The sequence below is a fragment of the Triplophysa dalaica genome, chromosome 11 (genome assembly GCF_015846415.1).
Source record: "Triplophysa dalaica isolate WHDGS20190420 chromosome 11, ASM1584641v1, whole genome shotgun sequence".
NCBI lineage: Eukaryota > Metazoa > Chordata > Actinopteri > Cypriniformes > Nemacheilidae > Triplophysa > Triplophysa dalaica.
The window spans coordinates 21,522,761-21,545,618 of record NC_079552.1 but is presented as its reverse complement, the minus strand read 5'-3'; the positions used below and the strand labels follow the sequence as shown (position 1 = coordinate 21,545,618).

At 38.9% G+C, this 22,858-nt stretch overlaps 1 protein-coding gene across 1 annotated transcript; it reads left to right on the top strand.

The window, feature by feature from the left end:
* Positions 1 to 19,040: 19,040 nt before the first annotated feature.
* On the top strand, positions 19,041 to 22,489 carry LOC130432031 (chymotrypsin-like protease CTRL-1). The gene is made up of 7 exons (XM_056761259.1): positions 19,041 to 19,148; positions 20,134 to 20,262; positions 21,196 to 21,216; positions 21,325 to 21,493; positions 21,578 to 21,846; positions 21,930 to 22,069; positions 22,205 to 22,489. The coding sequence occupies exons 2-7, from the start codon at positions 20,202 to 20,204 to the stop codon at positions 22,487 to 22,489; spliced, it is 945 nt and encodes a 314-aa protein (XP_056617237.1). The 5' UTR covers positions 19,041 to 19,148; positions 20,134 to 20,201.
* The last annotated feature ends 369 nt before the right edge of the window (positions 22,490 to 22,858 follow it).

Here is a 22,858-nt window from a genome sequence, read left to right as displayed (position 1 = left end):
TGAAACAGAACTCCCCATCTTGCACTTCAATAATGGCAGTGATAGAAACAATACAGATAAAAAGCAATAGCAAAAAAAACTCAATTGTTTAGCTCTTGTGTTCAAACGACCGACAGTTTCAACTATCCATCCATCCATTTTTTTCTGCTTATCCTGGGCCAGGTTGAGGGGGCAGCAGTCTAAGCAGGAATGCCCAGACTTCCCTCACCCTAGACACTTTCTCCAGCTCTTCCGGGGGGGACACCAAGGCGTTCCCAAGCCAGCCGGGAGACATAGTCCCTCCAGCCTGTCCTAGGTCTTCCCCGGGGTCTCCTCCCGGTGTGACATGACCGGAACACCTTCCAGGGGGCAGAAAAGATGCCCGAGCCACCTCAGCTGTCCCCTCTCAATGTGGAGGAGCAGCGGCTCTACTCTGAGCTCCTCCCGAGTGACCGAACTTCTCACCCTATCTTTAAGGGATCGCCCAGCCACCCTGCGGAGAAAGCTCATTTCGGCCGCCTGTATCCGGGATCTTGTCCTTTCGGTCATGACCCACAGCTCATGACCATAGGTGAGAGTAGGAACGTAGATTGACCGTTAAATCGAGAGCTTCGCCTTGCGGCTCAGCTCCGTACAGCGACCGCATTACTGCAGAAGCTGCACAGATCCGTCTGTCAATCTCCCGCTCCATCCTTCCCTCACTCGTGAACAAGACCCCCAGATACTTAAACTCCTCCACTTGAGGCAGGGACTCTCCACCTACCTGAAGTGGGCAAGCCACCCTTTTCCGACTGAGAACCATGGCCTCAGATTTGGAGGTGCTGATTCTCATCCAAGCCGCTTCACACTCGGCTGCAAACCATCCCAGTGCATGCTGAAGGTCCTGGTCTGATGGGGCCAGCACGACAACATCATCCGCAAACCCCAAACCCAACGCCCTCCTGCCCCTGGCTGCGCCTACAAATTCTGTCCATAGAAATTATGAACAGAACCGGCGACAAAGGGCAGCCCTGCCGAAGTCCAACATGCACCGGGAACAAGTCTGACGTACTGCCGGCAATGCGAACCAAGCTCCTGCTCCGGTCGTACAGGGACCGGATAGCGCTTAGCAAATATCCCATACTCCCAGAGCACCCTGGAGAGGATATAGAGCTGGTCCAGTGTTCCACCACCGGGATGAAAACCACACTGTTCCTCGTGAATCCGAGGATCTACCATCGGGATTCTCCTCTCCAGCACCTTGGCATAGACTTTTCCGGGGGAGCTATGATGTGTGATCCCCGATAGTTAGAGCACACCCTCCGGTCCCCCATCTTAAAAGAGGGATAAAAACGCCCCGGTCTGCCAGTCCAAAGGCAATGTCCCCAACCGCCACGCGGTGGTGCAGAGCCGTGTCAGCCAAGACAGCCCCACAACACTTGAGGTACTCAGGGCGGAACTCATCCACCCCCAGAGCCCTGCCACCGAATAGTTTCTTGACTACCTCGGTGACTTCAGCCCGGGTGATGGACGAGTCCGCCTCCGCGCCCCCAGCCTCTGCTTCCTCAATGGAAGACGTGACGGCAGGATTGAGGAGATCCTTGAAGTGTTCCTTCCACCGCCCGATGATATCCCCGGTCGAGGTCAACAGCTGCCCCCCTCCTCTGTAAACAGCGTTGGTAGGGCACTGAGGCGCCGGACGGTTTGCCAGAATCTCTTCGAGGCCGACCGATAGTCCTTCTCCATGGCCTCACCGAACTCCTCCCAGGCCCGAGTTTTTGCCTCCCCAACCACCCGGGCTGCAGTCTGCTTGGCCTGTCGGTACCCGTCAGCTGCCTCGGGAGTCCCACAAGCCAGCCAGGCCCGATAGGACTCCTTCAGCTTGACGGCATCCCTTACTTCCGGTATCCACCACCGGGTTCGGGGTTTGCTGCCTCGACAGGCACCGGACACCTTACGGCTCCGAGTGGCCGTGTTGACAATGGAGGTGGAGAACATGGTCCACTCGGACTCAATATCTCCAGATATTTATATTTTTTAATTCAGAGATAGTATGTTAAAACAGGGGAAGGTAACAGGTTTTTGTTAGCCTGTTACCGTGCATCGTGAGCTATGGTGACCTGCTGTAGGACTACAAGGTTACTCTGTACATTATAAACATATCATTTTATAATATTATGTTCTTATGTACCTTTTATAGCCTATAATGCATGTATGTATAACACAAAGCTCATTTATGTTCATGTTTCTTAAATGGACAATGTTTAGAATTGTCGTGATTGCTGTTCTATTATTAGGGTAAACGTTTTTTTTTTTAAATACATATATATATATATATCTACACATACACACACACACACAAACCTACATATTGGCTATAAAACAATTACCATGGCAAACACAATAATTCCAATTCAGTATACAAATTAAATGAACCTGCTTTGTACAGTTCAATCGGCGTGTTCAGCCACTCACGTCACGACAGCACTCTCAACAGACTTTACGAAAAGCCCACTCACAGTAACGTGCACGAGAACAAAGCGCGTTATTGCGCAAGATTAAAAAGCTGCTCACTAGCACAAAGCGCATTCTCACCCAAATGTACGCTCTTTGCGTAGAGAATTGTCGACAGTGACAACAGCGCCTACTGCGGTCACAAAATATCACGGGGGTCCGTGTACGTTTTATTCATTTGATTTCCTATTTAAAATAAATTATAGGAAACTGAAAGATGACTCGTTTTTTGTTTTTTCGTTTAGTTCACAAAACGAAAAATTACATTTCGGCCCGATTTTTCATTTTTCGTTAGCCGTTTAAAAAACGGATTTTGGACTCAATATGGGATTCGTATATGTGGGCGTTGCGTTAACGCCCCTTTCTCCCGATTGGTCAAATCGCTCACCATTCTGTACGGATTTAATTCTACCCAGCAGATTAAGAGTCTGTACGAGTGCGATACTGACAAGTGTTTGCACTTTAAAATATGTTTACTTGAACCACCAGACAGCCTCGCATATCTTACACCCGCTAGGTTAAGAGGGACGTAACCAATGTAACCAAACGAATAGAGAGGGATGTTAAGAGGGATGTAACCAAACGAAATGTGACCTGAAATGTTTTAGAAATTTGAGTCAATTTATCACAAATAATTTTCTTTCAACAGCAACAATTTTATAGTGCAAGTTTATGAACATTGCTGAACTTAAAACAGCATTGTGTAATGATGATTGGGAACATTCTTTAAGGAGAAATAGTTCATGCCATCTATAAAAAACATGTGAAGGGGTGGATTTCTTAGCTCCAACTAGATAGCTTCAATTACATCCTTTGGTGTAGTTATTATAAATAAATAAATTATTGATCAGTTACAGTATATTCCAATAATAAATAATTCAATCAATATTCTTCTGCCCAATAATTATTGTGATCTGAGTAAATTATATGTACAGTATACATGTATGTAAGTACAGTGAGGGAAATAATTATTAGATCCCCACACTGATTTTGTAAGTTTGCCTGCTCACAAATAAATGCAGGATCTATTATGTTTAGGTTTATTTTAACTGATAGAACCTGAAAATCAACCAAAATATCAGTGGAAATAAAGGTTATAAATTGATTTGCATTTCAGTCAGTGAAATAAATATTTGATCCCCTACCAACAAGCAAGAATTCTGGCCCCAAAGATTGGTTATGTGCCTACATGGCCCACAGATTAGTCCTGTCACTTCAAAACAGTACTCCAAAATCATCTTGTTATCTATATAAAAGATGCCTTCCGACAGAATCTGTATCTCCCATTTCAACCTCTCCACCACTATGGTCAACCAAAGAGTGGCTTAAGGAGACGAACATTAAATGTCATAGCCAGTCTCTAGACCCTAGTCCTATAGAAAATCTGTGAAGGAGGCTAAAACTCCAATTTAATGAGCGACAGCCAAGAAACCTTAAAGATTTACAGAGGAGTGGACTCAAATATATCCTGACACATGTGCAAACCTGGTGACCAACTATCAGAAATGTCTGACCTCTGTGCTGGCCAACAAGGGTTTCTCCACCAAGTACAAAGTTATGTTTTGCTTGGGGATCAAATTCTTATTTCACTGACTGAAATGCAAATCAATTTATAACCTTTATATAAAATTTTCCCCAGATTTTTTGTTGTTGATATTCTGTCTCTATCAGTTAATATAAACCGACCATAAAAATGATGGACCCTTCATTTCTTTGTAAGCAGGCAAACTTAAATCATCAAGGGATCAAATAATTATTTCCCTCACTGTATGTATAATTAACAATAGTTTTATCATTTGTCTTTTGTTTTAGTTTTTAGTTTAGACATTGACTCTTTGTTACCAGTATAAAATAACAGCTTTATCCGGTTGTGAGAATGTACATATCACTATGTTTTGGAAATGTTTGAGATAAAGCTTGAGGGAGCAGTGTTTGTGTGTGTGTGTGTGTGTGTGTGTGTGTGTGTTTGGTTTGGCGCGTGGAACCCCTGGTGGAGGAAATTCCACCAAAACGGGTCTTTTGACCTCAGGACCATCTCCAGTCGTCTTGACTACGTCTTGCCACTGGGTACAGATGTGTCTGGTCGAGAGAGTGAGGTTGAATGCTGCGCAAATCACCCTCACTTAAATCCAAGTTCTTTGCGCAAGTCATGGCACTTTTTTACCATCGTCATTATCCAAGTCCTGTGGCGATGGGTGAGCGACGAACCAGCAGGCACGGATATGCTGGAAGCTGTAGCCGCAAACCTGCATGCAGGCGGCTCAGGATATTGGTCGTTTCCTCACTGGACCGAAGCAGCAGTGAAGTCCGGCAGCACCCTGAGTGACTGAGCAGCCCTATTTAGGATCACACTGCTCACCTCCGTAGTGAGGAAGGGGTTAGAAAAGGTACCCTAAACATTGTCTGCTTCAAAACATCCTGGACAGCCTACCGCAGCTGGCGGGATCCCATACTTGCGGTCGAAAAATAAAAACAAATAAAATGAAAAAGACCAAAGTGATACCACTCACTGTTGGCGCCTGGAATGTGCGCACCTTGATGGACACATTTGGATCAAAAAGACCTGAGAGGCGCACCGCCCTCGTGGGCAGAGAGCTAGCCAGATATAATGTGGATGTTGCTGCCCTTAGTGAGACCCGACTGGCCGATACTGGACAAGTGACTGAAGTGGGTGCAGGTTACACATTCTTCTGGAGCGGACAAGGCCAGGAGGAGAGGCGTGATGCTGGTGTTTTTGCAGTAAAAAATCACCTGGTCAACCAACTGGCAAGCCAACCCAAGGGGATAAATGACCGTTTAATGACCTTACAGTTCCACCTATTTGGTAAAAAGGCGGCCACCATCATCAGTGCCTATGCCCCTACCATGACCAACTCTAACGAGATCAAAACGAAGTTTTATAATGACCTAGAAGTCATTATTGCTGCCACAGCCAGCTCGGACAAACTCCTGATACTGGGTGATTTCAACGCCAGAGTTGGAAGTGACCATCAATCATGGAATGGAGTCATAGGTACACATGGCATTGGAAAATGTAACAGCAACGGTCTTCTACTGTTGCAAACATGCTCTGAATTTGACCTGCTCATCACCAACACGATATTCCAACTACCAAAGCGTAAGAGAACTTCAAGGATGCATCCTCGTTCACACCACTGGCACTTGATTGACTACGTCATCGTGAGGAGGAGTGACCGGCACGATGTCAGGGTGACCAAGGCAATGTGTGGTGCTGAATGTTGGACGGACCATCGTCTCATCATCTCGAAACTTAACATCCGGATTAAGCCTAGCAGACGCCCACAAGGACAAAGATGTGTCAAGCGTCTTAACATCACTCAGCTACAACAGGAACACACCAGACTGGCCTTTGTTGAGGCTTTAGACCATCACCTGGAGTCTCTAAACTTCGAGCACACAGATGCTGAGGCAGACTGGACTGCTCTCAAGACCGTGCTGCACTCTACAGCTCTTGAATCACTTGGTGTCCCATTACGTACACATCAAGATTGGTTTGATGAGAACGATGCAGAAATCCGAGCACTCCTTGACGAAAAACATCGTCTGCATAAATATATATCTGAATGACAGCAGCTCAAGTTTAAAGAAAACTGCCTTTCTCAACATTCGCAGGATTGTTCAGCAGAGACTCAGAGTCATGCAAGACGCCTGGCTGTGCGCAAAAGCTGAGGAGATTCAATCCTACTGACAGTAACAACACCAAGTGCTTCTATTATGCACTCAAGCAGGTCTATGGTCCGTAACAATCAGGAACCTCACCTCTCCTGGACTTAGATGGAACAACACTCCTCACGGAGAAGGACAAAATACTTGAAAGGTGGGTCGAACACTATAGCGCGGTCCTCAATCGGCCATCATGCATAAATGAGAAGTCAATTGCTAGACTGACTAAATCTTGGCAAGAATCATTCTGAACCGTCTAAATGTCCACCTAGACCAGGGTCTGCTACCTGAGAGTCAGTGTGGTTTCAGAAAAGACCGCGGAACCACTGACATGGTATTTACTGCCCGGCAGTTACAGGAGAAATGCCAAGAACAAAATGTAGATCTATATATGGCTTTCGTTGATCTAACAAAAGCATTCGACACAGTCAGCCGGGAGGGCCTATGGAAAATCATGGCCAAGTATGGGTGTCCAGACAAGTTCATTGGCCTTGTGCGCAATCTTCATGATGGCATGATGGCCAGCGTCAGAGACCATCAAGAACTCTCTGATCCGTTCCCAATCACAAACGGGGTAAAGCAAGGCTGCGTTTTAGCACCAACGCTCTTCAGCATGGTGTTTTCTGCCATGCTGCAAGACTCATTCCAGAATTACAACTCTGGGATTAATTTCATCTACCGTTTTGACGGTTGGCTATTCAATCTGCGGAGGATGCAAGCCAAAACTAGAGTGGAGGAAGTCACTGTTCGAGAACTTTTGTTTGCTGATGACTGTGCTCTGGCTGCTGGCTCGAATAAAGATCTACAGGACAGTATGGACCACCTCTCCTCAGCTTGCAACAACTTCGGCCTAGCAATCAGCACAAAGAAGATCGAAGTCCTTTACCAACCTGCTCCTGGGAAACCATACACTGAGCCAACCATCTTAATAAATGGGCAAAAGCTGTCAGCCGTGGACAGGTGTATTTACCTTGGTACCACACTCTCTCGTGCTGTGCACATAGATGATGAAGTTAACATCCGGATTGTCAAGGCCAGTGCAGCCTTTGGACGTCTACGTGACCTGGTATGGGAAAGGACTGGCATCAAGCAGGAGACAAAACTGAAGGTCTACCGGGTTGTTGTCTTGCAAACTCTTTTGTATGGGTGTGAAGCCTGGACAGTTTACCAGCGCCATGCCAAAAAATTGAATCATATCCACTTGAGCTTTCTGAGGAAACTACTGAGAATCAAGTGGCAGGACAGAATTCCTGACACGGAAGTCCTCAGCAAGGCAAATATCCCCAGCATCTACACCTTGCTTGCGAAGGAACAGCTTAGATGGACTGGCCACGTGACCAGAATGCCTGACGTGAGACTTCCAAAACAAGTCTTCTTTGGCGAGCTGAAAAATGGCAAACGAGCACAAGGTGGCCCCAAAAAGCGCTACAAGGACACCCTTAAAACTTCCTTGAAGAGCTTTGGATTCGACCTGAAAAGCTGGGAATCCCTAGCACAGGACCGACCTGCCTGGAGGAAAAGAGTCTAGGATGGTGCAGTCCTCTTTGAGAGCAGGAGAAGCTCCTGTGCTATCTTGAAAAGGCAGCAGCGCAAATCTACCAAGGAAGGATATGTGGCTGCACCTCAGAGCTCTACATCCTCCCTGATCTGTCCAGTGTGCCACAGGGAATTCCGGGCTCGGATTGGCCTCTTCAGCCATCTGCGCACTCATCAAAACCCAACAAAATGACAAATCTGCCATGGTCATCATCAACTTTGATGGACGAACTAGAAGAAGAAGAAGAAGTTTGGTGGTGGAATGACTATCTGTAGGTGACCAGATTTATAGATATGCTAACCGTGTTGTGCCTAAACTAGGGCTTCTGTTGTCATACAGTATTGAAGATATGCTGTGAAATGGACATCCATGTGTACTGTAGATAGTATCCAAATTATCTTTGGCTTATTTGTATCAGTACCTTTTGTATGATTGCTCCTGTTTGACAAATCGCTTATTGCTCCCTGAACTCTCTGTAAATCTCTTTGGATAAAAGCGTCTGCTAAATGACTAAATGTTAATGTAAATATATAGTTCTATCATTTTGGTTTTGTAACAATTTCTGAATGAGCTCATGCAGACCGAATGAGAAACCCTTTTATAAAGCAGAGTTATATACACTGCCCGTTCAAAAACAGTCAACAACTGCATGGATTCAACTAGCAAATAGGTAGGAGCCTCCCATTGGATTTGAGGTTTAGGTTCAGCAACGTTATGTGCCCAGAGAATGAGGTCAGTTGACTGAATGATGAATTATGCCATCAGTGGGTTCTTTCCTCCCTGATGGCACGGGCATATTTCAACATGACAATGCCAGGATTCATCGGGCTCAAATTGTGAAAGAGTGCTTCAGGAAACATATTCATCATTTTCACTCATTGGCCACCACAGAGCCCACACCTTGACCCTATTGAGAATCTTTGGTATGTGCTGAAGAAGACTTTGCGTAGCGGGTAGACTCTCCCATCATCAATACAATATTAGTTTTATTGTTTAGATTTTGTAACAATTTCCGAATAAACAAAATGAAAAACCCATTAATAAAGCAGTTTAGTTTTTCTTGAGAAAAACAAGCACATCTAAATTTTCTGTTGAAAGTCGAGTCTGTACAGTAGCCTAGGTGTGGACAGAGACACTTACATATAGATGTCACGGTTTGTGAAGCAAACACTCAAGACAAGCAGATTCTCCAAACGTGTATAATTTAATCCACAGAGACACAGGAAAAAGCACAACACCATAAACACATTCAACACCGATAACAAAACCAAAGGAAGAATTTAAATAAGACAGATAACAAGGGGTAGACAGGTGATGGGAATAGTGTCCAGATGATGGGGATCAGGTGAGAGTGGTGCAAAGGATTATGGGGAGTGTTGTCCGGTGATGGAAGCAGGCAGACTTTTAGCCTCAGACAAAGTTAATCTCCTATTTTTTAAATAATTGAGGAACATAAATTGCTCGCTTGTCTTTATAGCCACTTTATTTGTCATCAGTATACAGACCCCTTACGGCATTGTTCCTGCCTTTTGTTTACACAGGGCGCTTTGTGATGCAGGGAACTTTATTAAAACTTCTACTACTACTACTACAACAAATAGGTACCCTTCTAGATCAATCCCACTGACAGCAGCACTCTCATGGAATTTGATGAGGAAATCAAATGCTGATCTTGCAGTTCAAAAATTGCTCAGACAAAGAAGGTCCAGGTGTCAAAGATTTTACTTTATTTGTTCAAGTCAAACAAAGTGAGATGTTTCGCAAAAGCATCTGAAAATCGGGTGTTTTCCAGCCTCTTGTTATAGTGAAACTACTCAGAAGTGTTTCCTTTCGAAACCAATGAGGTAAATTCCCGCTATCTCTTATTTTTTATTATCCGACTGTCCTTGTCTGCCACCATTATTTCTAGGCAACAAGGTTTTTGGTCTAATGGTGGAATTTCAACCTTGACTCATTTAAAAAAAAAAAAGTTGTGCTATAATGCATCATAAGTTTGACTTAATTGGGTCAGGCCTTTAAAACATCACTGGATTTTGGATTGCTGAAAATGATTTAAATGTTTTATGAAAGCAAAATTGCAAAAATTTTCCTGCATAAATTCACATATATTGATTCTATCATGCATAAATATATTGATTCTATCATTTCCATCATGCATAAGTATATTGATTCTATCATTCAAACAATCTTTATTCTAATACTCATCTAAGTTAATATGATTTCTGATGTACTAACACAACTATGTTACAAACATTCCTATGAATACTTCTTCATAACTTGGGTGAATAACAATCCCCATATTATACAGGATATGATCAAAATTATACACAATAAATTATACAGCACTTTTCTGCGATCAACGTCTATGAAAGGGGTGTTAGATGTCGAAGTAATAGCATACAGCACACTGCATGGCTTGTAATCTCTTAAATGTCGTACAGTACAACACGATTTACGATTTCTGCGTAAATATCACGCACAGTTGACAATAAGCATTGGTTCGCGTTGCGACAATACACCAAAAAACAAACAAATGGAGGTGAATTTTTCTGCCGGGCAGAATTAAGGCCGTACAAGAATGGTACGATTTGACCAATCGGGTGAAAGGGGCGTTATAGCGCCGCCCACATGTACGAATGCCAAATTGATTTCGAAATCCGTTTTTTAAACGGCAAACGAAAAATGAAAGAACGAGTCATTTTTCATTTTCCATTAATTTATTTCAAATTGGATATCAAATGATTAAAACGTACACGGACCTGGTCTACAAATCCCACAGGTCAGATTGTTATAAAAGGAAGTCCAATTTTAGGGACTTCCTCTTTGAAGCACCATGTGGTGTGGGTACTTAAGGCTGTGTAAGAGCTGATGATAAATTTACCGATTAACAGAACTGAATTGGTGAGTGCCCCGTCAGAAAATGTTGTTTGTTGCTTCAAAGAATAAAGCAGACCTATTTTAGAGCATCAATGGTAATTTTAGTCAAATCCTTTTTGCTATTGCGAGTTCGCTTTGTTTTAATATTTATATCTGCCTTTTGTTTTAGTGCCTGTTTGGATCAACATACTTTGGGTGTCTCAGAGATTTAAGCATGTAAATGCAGGTATTAATCCGTACTAAATTCTTGGATTGAGTTTAAACGTTTGATATTTTAATTTGTTGTTTTTTATATGGCAATTATACATTGTGTTTCTTCTTTTGCAGAGAATGCATGATTGCCGTTTACTTTTCTTGTTTTCTTTACCAGAAATTATGGTGGCTTAATGCGTATTTTGGTATGATCCAAATGTTAAACCGGGTCCTTTATGCTAACGTGATTTGAGTTATTTTTGTATCTTTACTTTTTTACTTTGTTTGTTTTGTTTTGTTTGTTTGTTTTCTATCCATTGTGGACCCACGAACTGTGGGGTTCTCGCTTGTATATGCCATGTGAATTACTCCGCCAAGGTGAAGGTATATAGGTGTAGTGATTTTGAGTGATTATCGTTGTCTGAAATTTGAAGTGAACTTTTGCTTTCTCTTGTGATGTAGTGTGAGTGTGCACTTATTGGTGGAGTATTCTCTATGTGATATAACCGGTGGGCCCCATGCTCTGTAGGTGTTCCAAAGTGTCTTGTCGTTTTTGTTTAACTCGGTTTCTTTGCCCATTCCATTTATCCTTGAGTTATTCTTATTATTGTCGAATAAATACATTTGTGCAGAGAAACAGACTGTGGTTTGTGTTTGGTTGAGTCCTCTTCATCCCTAATAAGATGTCGGGGTTACAAGTATTAACTTCGCCCGGTTTAATAAACATGTAAATAGGTCTATATAGATGCATAGCTAAGCTTAATGTCAAGATACAAAGCCCCAATTATAGAACGTATTTGCTAACATGCTTACATACTTAACTTGACATGTATTGGTCTGCACATCAGTATAGAGTTTATTCTCTACACAATACAAAACAATCATGAGTAACGTTACTTTAATTATACACATTAAGAGCAATGGTAACTTAAAATGTTAACTTTAAATACAAAATCTTAAATCTTAAACATTATCTAAATAGCTTACCGTAGCTAGGGAAGCCGATGCCCAACGAATTCCCGCTAAACATATTGAATAGAAAACTTTACTGGTAGGAAACATTTAACAGGAAAATTAAAAATTTATTAAAATGTCTGTTATATTTTTATTCTCTAAAAACAAACATTCCAATGTATAAGAAAGTTGTCAATGATTCAACGTGATAGAAAATGTCCTCGTGATTTTGTGTAGAAGTTTGCTCGGCCAACATAAGTCTGAATTAAAGGGACAGTTCTTCAATGCATGATATTTAAATAGCGTAGATATATTTAATTAATTGAGCAACATCACTGGGATTAAATGTAAAAAATAGCGCAGTTTACAGTCTAGAAAACATAAATATATTAAACTTAAGCACAATACACAATTAGAAAGCGCTAATAAACAGGCCTTTTTATAATACAAAAAAGTTTGAACGTTTATGCTTGAGATATAAGGGGTATTCAGATAACATTTAGAGTATTTACAAAAAATAATAATAAACTGATTCAGTATTTCGATCTCACCAAATTGAGATAACGTAACGGCACTGTAAGCCCGGATAAGTTGAGTTTACTCAAAAAAATGAAGGAAACCTGTTGCCCTAAAAAATTTGAGTAATGATTACTTAAAAACTTGAGTGAAGTCTACTTAAAATAGTCATTAGAACAGCTTATATGTTTAAGACAAATCTACTCAATGTTTTAATTTCTTCTAATTTCTCTGTTCAATTGTTCCACTTATCTTTTTAATTGCATTAAATTATATACAAAAGCAATCAAACAACAAAAATATGTTTCTTTTTCTTTTATTGAAAATTGCCCTCAAGCTTTAAACGTGTAACCTTGAGCCTTAATAAAATGCTTAAAATGTGTGTAAAATGTGTAGACTATTCCCTTAATAACACGAAAGCTTGGTCTAACATTTTCACTTAAGCACATGACATACAATATTTTCTATAGAAATATAACATATGTATAGCATGTTTTCTTGCCATTGTGTGGCTTAGTTATGTTATTACCATCAGGCAACTACACTGTTATGTTCTCAGCTTATGAGAAAGAACAATAGATCTATTGATCACAATAGAAATGAAAATTTGGATAACTAAACTTGGTAAGAACAATACCAGCATTAACATTAAACAGCATTGTTTACATTAAACAAAGAAAGTGAAAATTTTCCCTGAATAAAATCTAGTGTGCCGTGCAGTATTTAAATCGCTAGGTTTTGGGTCCTGCTTTTAGTCTCCACAAAAAAAATGCATGGCACCAAATATTTACTAGTAAAAAAAGATTTTATCTATTGAACAAAATCGGACCATGGCCTTTTTGCCAAAAGTACAGTAAGAAATAAGAGGGAAAAAATGCATAAAAAAAAGAATATAAATGTCATTCAGATGGTTTGTGGAGAAAAACCTTTTAACCGGTAAGCTGATTTTTCAGGGATTGAATTTTGGGTGCAAGCTCAACCTTGCCAAGGTTAAGAAATACCTGCTGGATGAAACAAAAAGTGTTTTTCATAGTCTTTGGATAGTCCAAGTGTAGGGCATAAATGAGTCCAAATAGAAGACCGAAGGCCTGAGGCAAGTTGTCCGGTTCCATCACTGAATTCCCTTCCAAGATGATACACACTCTGGAAGGGTTTAGCTGTGGACTTTCTGCATCAACGCAGAGGATTCCTACTGGAATTTGGTGGTACGAGTCCTCATCATTGATGTCCTAAAAAGATAGAAACAGATTCACAAGGTCATCCCAGTTAAATAATTTTCAGTACCAAGTCATGCATTAAAAAAAGGACAAATGTTCTCCTTAGCTGCCAAGCCATGTTTATGGCAGTTTTGCAACCAGTACTTGTAATGTATAAATACAATTTTGGTGTCACTGTCCTTCAAACTCAAACTACATATGCATTATTAAAGTAATGTACCTGCAACATTTAAAAACTTACAGAGCAGGTCTTAAAGAAAGCAGAAGGGTCATCCCCTAAAATGACTGGCAGTCCACGAAGGCAAAGGGACCGAACATCTGTTGGATCAGTAGTCTGGAAGATATGGCAGATCTTTTACACAACAGTTTGGCTATGATACAGACCAAAATATTAAATTAAGAGATTTAAGCATGGAGAAGAGAAAATTAAAAAAAGAAGTAAGGAGAAGGAGTGCACAGACAAGTTACCAATACAAAGAAGAAATGAGAAGAAACGGGTGAAATGACAACAGGAAAGAGAAGTGGTAGATTGATGTAGACAAATAAACCGTCTGCCAAATGACTAAATTTAAACCCACCTTTGTTTGACGTAGAAGCTCAGCCAAAAGCTGACTGGCAAGGCCTTTCTTCTTCCTGAAGATGTCCATTAGACTTGGACAGAAACGGTCAAGAGCATCAAAGAAGCTCTCTCTGAGATTTTTCCCAACAACTCTGTACAACCACAGCACACGTGTCTAATTCGAAGGGGTTAAACAGGACAGTGTCAGTCGCAAGCCAGTGACATACGTTTACCCACGAACTTACATCTGAAAAGACATAGATCTGTTTAAAGTATGTTTGCTACGCTCGCAAACAACCTCTCGATGAAACAGCTAGAAAATAGACGCACTAAAAAGCGTCGTCTCACGGGAGTTCAGACTTTCCGTGTCGAACTCGCAGGGTTAAACGAGACCGTAAAAATATTTGCATGTGAAAATATCACAACTTGTCTGACGCCTGTTTTCAGTGCTTTGAAAACGGCTCTTATCAAAATCAGAGAACAATAAACGTAGCACAAAATAAAGGCAACGGAAACGCCAAACATATCACGTTAAACACGTGTGATCGTGTCCACCCCACCGCACGAGAGGCAACGTTAATCTTGCAAGATGACAAGCGAATAACTCTTAATTTGTTAAAATAATGTGTTTTTATTTCTCAAAATCACCACTTTGATAAGATTTAAGAGGTAAATACAGATGAACAGACTATGCCTGTCATTTCATGTGTTCAAGCGGGACCGGTGCACGAGTAACGTGCTAAAAACGAGACATACTCAATATATGATGTTTTTAAACACGCATAACAACCTCTTGGTAGAAATATATATGAAAAAATGTATTTCTTACCAACAACTCGCATTTACTGCGACCACAAGAAAATGGCGCCGTCGAAACCTTTGCAACTGCTATCAGCGAGGGGGTGGGGTAGGGGGCGTCGTTAGTCGAAAACTTTTATTATTGAACCCATTACACTTAAAGTTTTCAACACATTCGACACTGTCTGCAGAGGTAGTAGAATATACTTACATTTTTACAGTACTACACTAAATCTTAAATAATTTAAGTGTGTTGCAATTAAACTGTTTAACTAGAAGTTATATCAGGGCTTACAGTGGGGCTCATTTACTATACGCATCTTTATCTAACGCATAGAGCAAGCAATTGAACGCAATGGGGTTCTTGAAGTTGTCAACATACTGACGCCTAGGGGTATCGTTTGTCGTCTTTATAGTGACGCGGAAAGCATTTGACCATGCTTCAGTTTTTGACGCCTTGTGAGTGAGAATGGGTTGAATGTAGAAATTTCTAAAAAGTTGCAGTGTAATGAACTGTAAATAAGCTAGGAAAAATAACACATCTTTATTTAAACAGTCATTATTGAAATAGAAAAAAATCTTAATAAGCTGCACAATCAAGCAAAACACTAAACAAACTAGTTAACAGAACCTTAACCAATTTAATGGGTTAGCAGTTTTGTATTCCCACATCTTGGTAAGTTTTTTTGTTTAATAATAATAAGCCTCTATAGACACAAACAATTATACTTTAGTGACCCAAGAGTTCACAACTGAGGTTATAATTTCATTTTTTATTTAGCATCAAGTAAATAAACAGTTGACATTCATAACTAATGATGTCACTGTTTCGGCCTGGAGAAAACTATTAAAAAAGGAAGTTGATTTGTTCACATGTATTTTGCAGATGCTATTTTGGTTTAAATGAAATATGTAACCTTTTCTGGGTATAGATGCTCCATCATTCACATCACCGTTATTCTCAATCTGCAGGTTCAATCTCCATTCATATTTTCTGAGAATTTCTGGACTTGTTTCAACCTTTTCAAAGAGTAACTGTGGGACACTAACAGGAAGGGCACAATAATCAGCAAAGATATGAACAAAATTGACTACCATAGCTAAGACATATTTCCACACCCTACAGTCAAATCCTTTAGTGTACTTGGTGTAGTCTGTACCTTTATGCAATATGCACATGTAATTTATGCACCCACCGGAGGCATGTCTCTGGCATGTCAATCTACTTTGAATTTGGACCAAGTATCAACTCTGAGTTTTTTAAGTGTTTCATGAACATACAGTAAGCTTACACCAAATTCCACAAGTTCTGCTAACCTGACATGTCATAGTTCAAAGTTACCTCCTACTTAGCAACGTTTACTGTACTGTATGTTAACGCTTACGAAAAGAACAATGGGTTTGCTACAGATAAAAAGAGAAAACGTTAAGTAATATAATTAAAGCATGGCTAATTGCCAGAAACGAACAATGGGCTTCCATACAATATATGTGATAAAACTGTAGTTAAAAATCAGACAGACAGAGAGAGAGACCGACAAAGTCTTTGGACTTAGGCTCAGAAAGCGTCGAGGACTCTGTTTTTATTTTTCTCCCCACAATAATTTTTTTGTTTTACGACTTGTGGTTCAGAGCCACCGTACTGTACAGCAGTGGTGTATAGAAGTGGCGTTTTACCGTATTTGAATATTATAACGTAATAATACTCAGGGTTCTTCCTGTGAAACGCGGAAGTCATGCATGCAGGGCATTAGATCTATCTATCTTTTTTTTGGCATTAGATCTATCAATAATCCTTCAAATCTCTCCTGGACTCTTGTTCCTAAAATAACACTTGCTTTTATGTGTCATCTTCACTGCCCACTGACACATGGAGTAATATGGATTGAGTAAACATATGTTTAAAATATTAAGGCAATACAGGTGTAAATCAGTCAGTACATGTGCACAGGACAAACAACAGCGATATTTGGTTATTTAGCCTCACGCAGTTTACACCAGGGGGACCATACGGGGGTCCAGAAAACATGCTTTTTGAAAATAACAATTTATTAATATTTAATCAATTTAGCCCACATGGATATACATATATATACATGGATATACATATATATATATATACTGTATATGATATTTTATTAGGCCGTTTGTTTTATATTTTGACGTCCACTTATCAAGTCTGATAATTAATATTGGTAAATAAAAAGCTACTGACAACATACAAACAACAAATGTAATTTAACAATTAAAATGCTCTCATAATAACCAGAAAACAAAGTCACTTGCTAAATAAGCCCTACCATGACATTCATACCAGAACTAGCCTACTTAAAATCTATCTTTCCTGTAGCTCAGTGGTTAGAGCAATGTTGTGTCGATCCAAGGGGATTGCAAATACCTATGTAAAATATAAAAGATAAAGCCATGTAAGTCGCTTTGGATAAAAGCGTCTGCCAAATGCCTAAATGTAAATGTAAATGTAAATGGATCTTTAAATCATTTCTCAATTAGAACGTTGTTCATTACAAAATGTGACTCGCTAGTGAAAAAACCAACAAAAGTCATGTTACTGTCTTCTACACAAAATCAACCAGCAGAAAGAATATTCTGTGAAAATATATAACAACAGAATCTTCAATATTGACTGAAAAATGCCATTTTAAAGATTGAAATCATAAAATGAATGCTTGAAATCTATCTATGATGCTTGTTATCTAATAATTCATTCGTTTATGAGTCTTTAGCCTGGGTTTTCACAGGGTCACAAATGTTATACAGGTCAATAATGCTAAATGTAGATAAAAACGTTATAGTTCATAAAATATCTCAAATCTGGACGAAAGGTTGGAGAAATACAGCGAACAGTAAACAGACTGACAGATACAAATAGTTTAAAATTGCTGCATTTTGTTTACTGTTGTGTGTCCATTTACCTGCTCTGCGTGTCTGCCCTATTGTTTGTTAAACCGTATCTGCTGCTTTTCATGTGTCTTTGGCGGGAGAGAAGCAGAACGCGCGGAGCGGAAATGGTTAAAATGAAGCGCGTTTGGCACTAGATAAAGATATTATATAAATTGCATAAATGTTACTGAGAGCTCGTAAGATGTGATACACCGTTGTGTAGACGCGCGGCTAAATTTAAACAACTAAAATGTTTATTTAATCCGTACCGGATGGAACGAAGCAAAGGTCCGGATCCGTCCCGCGGGTCCACCTATCGAGGGTGGCTGGTTTACACGGAGGAAAGTTTAGTGTGGGCAGGGCACATTCTTTTATCTACAAATAAATATTTTCAAATAAATATGAAATTCAGAAATGCAGAGAAATGCTGTCACAAATACATAAGTAAACAAAGCCTACATAAAATAAAGAAAACTACACAAACATATTAGGGGTTTAATAAAGAGTAAACTAAATAAAAAGTAATGAACAAATGTTCTTTTCATGTCACGAACTTAATTACCTTTATATGGAAGTGATCCTCTGACACATACACATACACCTCTACAACAACACACACATTCTAGTAATACACACACATAATCGCACATGATACTGGCACATGAAAAACACAATAGGATGCTTTAGTATTTACTATAGTAAAATGTTCTATATTATAGCAATTATTACACTTTTTTAACATACATTAGTCTTTTGCACAGTTTTAGTAGCCTATAATCTATGATAAACTGCAGTAGCCCTATAGGATACTTTAATGTATCATCCCAGTGACAGCTATACAGTATTTTCTGACAATGTTGTATCATTAATATTCGCTGAAGTATAACAAATTATTGTTTTGATGTGGACTCATAAATCATATATTGGTAGTGTACAAGTGTACGTGTTCACATCTGATTATCTTTAGATAGAAACTTAACTTTTGGAAATATTATGAAGTAACCATTTTGTTGTGCCAGACATGGTTACACTTTGTCTGGCCTAGTTTTACAACAATGGTTATTATAATGTATAATTGTGGGTACAATACACACTAAAGTTACTATATGCTACCATTGGCTAGAGGAAAGATACAGAAACATCTAGACGTTTTGAAGTTGTGAAGTACTATAAGTTGGGTGTATTCAAATTTAGTGTAAAGGATTTTGGAAGACTGTATTTGTTTGCACTGATGCAGAGTTTGCCTCTGAACAACGCCCCATATTTTCCATATGGAAAGACAAATGGAAATGCAAGGGCCATAGGGGCAGAAATGCATGTGCTTCATTTGTTTTTTTTCTACATTGTTACATAAGGTTATTATGGACCATGCAGGAGTGGGTTTGCAACAGTTCAGCAGTTGTGAGCATCGAGCTAGACAGATCAGCAGGAGTCAACACAGGTGAGTTAATGCATCTTTTACTAGGACAGTTCATTAAGCAAAATCAGGATGTAAAGCAAAAGATCATTGCGTCTTAGTAAATCTGAATTATTTTTACATAGTAGATGTGTCAAAATCTGCATTGATAAAAAGGGTGATATTAAAAAACAAACTGTAAAAAATGATTTGCTGCTTTAACTAACTTGGAAATTAACTTTTAATGTGTCCTTTAAACTTATTTTTTATTAAGGTGAAATAAGTTATTTCATTGTTTTTACAGTCCATGACTATCAATATTAAATTCTTCTTAACATATAATATCCAGAATAACTCTGCACTTATTTAAAAAATGTGCACAATGCTTTCAAACTCTGCCTCCCTGCACTTTCATTTTGAGTGTTATTCATTGGTCAGAAAAGGTAAATACACAAAAATATTAAAGATGAATTTGACTAGCATTATTAATTTATTAAAATGCTTGTCAAAAGACAGCTTGATAATACTGTTGATCATAAATTATTGTGAAAACAGTGAAAATATGATAAATAGACTGGGAACTTTAGCATAACACCTTCAATAACTGTATTTGAAAAACATGCATAGAAGTTATCTTAAATGAATAAATCATTGTGTTCATAGATGTTTTGTTTGTTTTGATGAACTCTAGTTTTTTAAGATCTGTATTTAACAATCTCTAATAAACAGTGATTTGTGCTTTTAATTTTAGGAAAAATAATAAAAAATGCTTCAGTAAAACCTTATTAACTGTAAATAAGCTAAACATATACAGTCAGAGAAATTGTGTACCTAATTGATTTAAAACAAGACATTACATTAGGTTTGGCTTTAGTTGAAAATATGTTTTGTTTTGGAAGGTTAGTAAAACATTTATTTTACAGATGAAATATACTTATATTCAAAATGACAATATGCAAACCATTTTGCATGTTTTTGAGCCATATTGTATTGCTTCATACACTTGTTACAAAAAATGTTTTCTTTTTAGGAGCACTCCCTCGAGATATTTACATAACAAGCAAATTGAAGAACCCAGCAGACAGAGCAGACTAGAAGATGAGGTTCAACACCGCTGTGTGTTTGTGTGTTGCAGGAGCCATTCTCATTAATATAACAGGTGAGATCTGAAAATGTTTAATTCCCGACACATCAGCTGAATTCTTCTGTTGTAACACACACTGATTCCTGAGTTTGGGCACTTGACTGAATACTTGCTGTTTTTATTCATGGTTTCAGTTAATGTGTAAATGCTTTTTTATCTACAGTACAATGAATTACGAACATTCAAGATGTATTGAACTACTATACTGTAGCCTTTCATCAGTATGCAGCCCATAGTTATTTTATTGTTTTCACCATAACATATACATTCTGCACTCATTTATTAATCCTCATAACATTTGAAACCTTTATATGACTCCTTCTTCAATTAAACAAATGAACATTTTTCGAGAAATGTTCTTACTGGTTTTATATCCATTAGGAAGTCAATAGGTGTCAGTGATGTTTGGTTACCGACGTAATGGACATTTAACAATACAATAGAACATTTTGGCTCTTTTACAGTTTAGATCTTTAGCATTGTCTAAACTTAAATAGAATTTTTAACTTCACTATGGTGGAACACATTGATGTACATAATATGATGTATTATGTGCTATGTATTGTACTATGTACTATGTATTATGATGAAATACAAAGCTTATCATAACGATGCCAAAGCGAATGCGTGCAGTAATCAAAGCTAAAAGCGGTCCAACAAAATATTAGCGTGTGTGACCATTTCTCGGGACGGGCAGTGTATGTAAATAGGGCCTATGAATAGTTTATTTCCAAAAAGAGATTACTCCGTTTAAAAAAAAAAAAGGTTTTTATTGTGTTAGTAAACTGTATTTTTTTAGTTATTATGGCTTAAATCAAAACAAACCAACTGAGTTATCTCTTTTCTTGAAAATAAGATCTTTACATTTGTATATATATATATATATTCATATTACTATAATAACTATAATCTGCTATGTTGATTAATATCCTTTTGGTGTTTTCACAGGCTCTCTCTGTCAGTCAGATGGTAAGTCATAATTCTTGTAAACACCATAACACTTACAGTATATTCTGCACAGAATGTTTTGCTGGGTTTGTGAGACATTTCAATTTTCACTTTCTCTCATCTGTTCAGTGTGTGGCAAAGCCTCCCTCAACACAAGACTTTCTGGACGGGGACATGCGACTGCAGGGTCTTGGCCTTGGCAAGTTAGCCTACGAAAATTGCCCTACACTAACCATCACTGCGGTGGAAGTCTCATCAGTAAAAGATGGGTTTTGACTTCAGCTCACTGCGTCAAAGGGTATGATGTTTAAAGCTTAGACAAAAAGCCAAAGACGAAAAAGTAAACGCTCACAGAGGAATTAAAACATTTCTCCATTTTCAGTGTTTTTCTAGGTGACATGCTGGCATACTTGGGACGTCAAAATCAAACAGGACAAAACCAAAATGAGATAAACAGAAGAGTGAGTCAAGTGCTCATACATCCTGGGTATGACACTTCTACAAAAGACAACAACATCGCTCTAGTGCAGCTCTCCTCTACAGTGAATTTCACAGATTATATCAGACCCGTCTGTCTGGCTGGTGCCAACAGCTCAATCGCTGCAGGTACTGAGAGTTGGGTCACAGGATGGGGAACACTTGTCGATGACTGTGAGTGAAATCTTAACATACACTTTTTAAAAGTTTCTAAAGCTCAACTCAACTAATGTCTTCCATTGATCTACATATTACAGCCGATAAAATTGTACACTTGCAGCAAGTGCCAGCACCCATTGTCAACGACAGTATTTGCCAGAAATACTGTTTTAAAGTGATCACAGACAACATGATCTGTGCTGGAGAGTTACTAAAGATGGTGGCAGATGCTTGTCAGGTACAATCTCAGACATATTTTATCTAAAAAACTACTAGAGAAACACAAAAGTTATTTGGATATTTTTAATAACTTGAAATACTTTTCTTCAGTTCTTGTTGTGAAAGTGTAAATGTTAAATGTTTGTGTATGCAGGGTGATTCTGGAGGGCCGCTGGTTAGTAAGATGGGCTCCCAGTGGATCCAGTCTGGAATTGTGAGTTTTGGTCAAGGCTGTGGGGAACAGTTGTGTCCTGGTGTGTACACAAGAGTGCCTAAATATCACTCCTGGATCAGATCATACACAACTGGTGACCAGCCTGGATTCATTGATTTCATCTCTGTTTCTGGCTTCAACAGACACACATTCAACAGCTTCTTGCTTTCTCTGTCCCTCTCCTTTTCCATCATTCCTCTTATTTACCCCTTTATTTATTATTAAAGACGCATTATAATTCAATCATAATTCTCACACATGTAATATTTGTTTAGTTTAATAAGTTATAGGATCGTTTTGTTTTTTAATGAACTTAAAATTCCCTTTAATCGTAATAAAACATTTTCTATATATGTTTTGTTTAATGAATGTATTTAAATTAGACAGAATAACAGTCAGTAGGTTTATAGATTCAGAACACTTTGGTGTATAAACAAACACTCTCATTTAGATCAGAACTAATATTTTTTTTTGCATAAAATATAAAAAAAGAAATACTTTTATTTCACATCTCAGCTATAGGTTGTTGAAAATGTTTATGCTCCAACATATACCTACAAGCCAGTCTAAACAAAATAAATGTAACACACACAC

What these genes read in the sequence shown, in the direction of transcription:
- LOC130432031 (XM_056761259.1), top strand. Translation starts at nt 20,202, where the DNA reads ATGAGGTTCAACACCGCTGTGTGTTTGTGTGTTGCAGGAGCCATTCTC. An exon ending in GGGAACACTTGTCGATGACT is followed by an intron (nt 21,847 to 21,929) that starts GTGAGTGAAATC and finishes TACATATTACAG; the next exon opens with CCGATAAAATTGTACACTTG. An exon ending in TGGTGGCAGATGCTTGTCAG is followed by an intron (nt 22,070 to 22,204) that starts GTACAATCTCAG and finishes TTGTGTATGCAG; the next exon opens with GGTGATTCTGGAGGGCCGCT.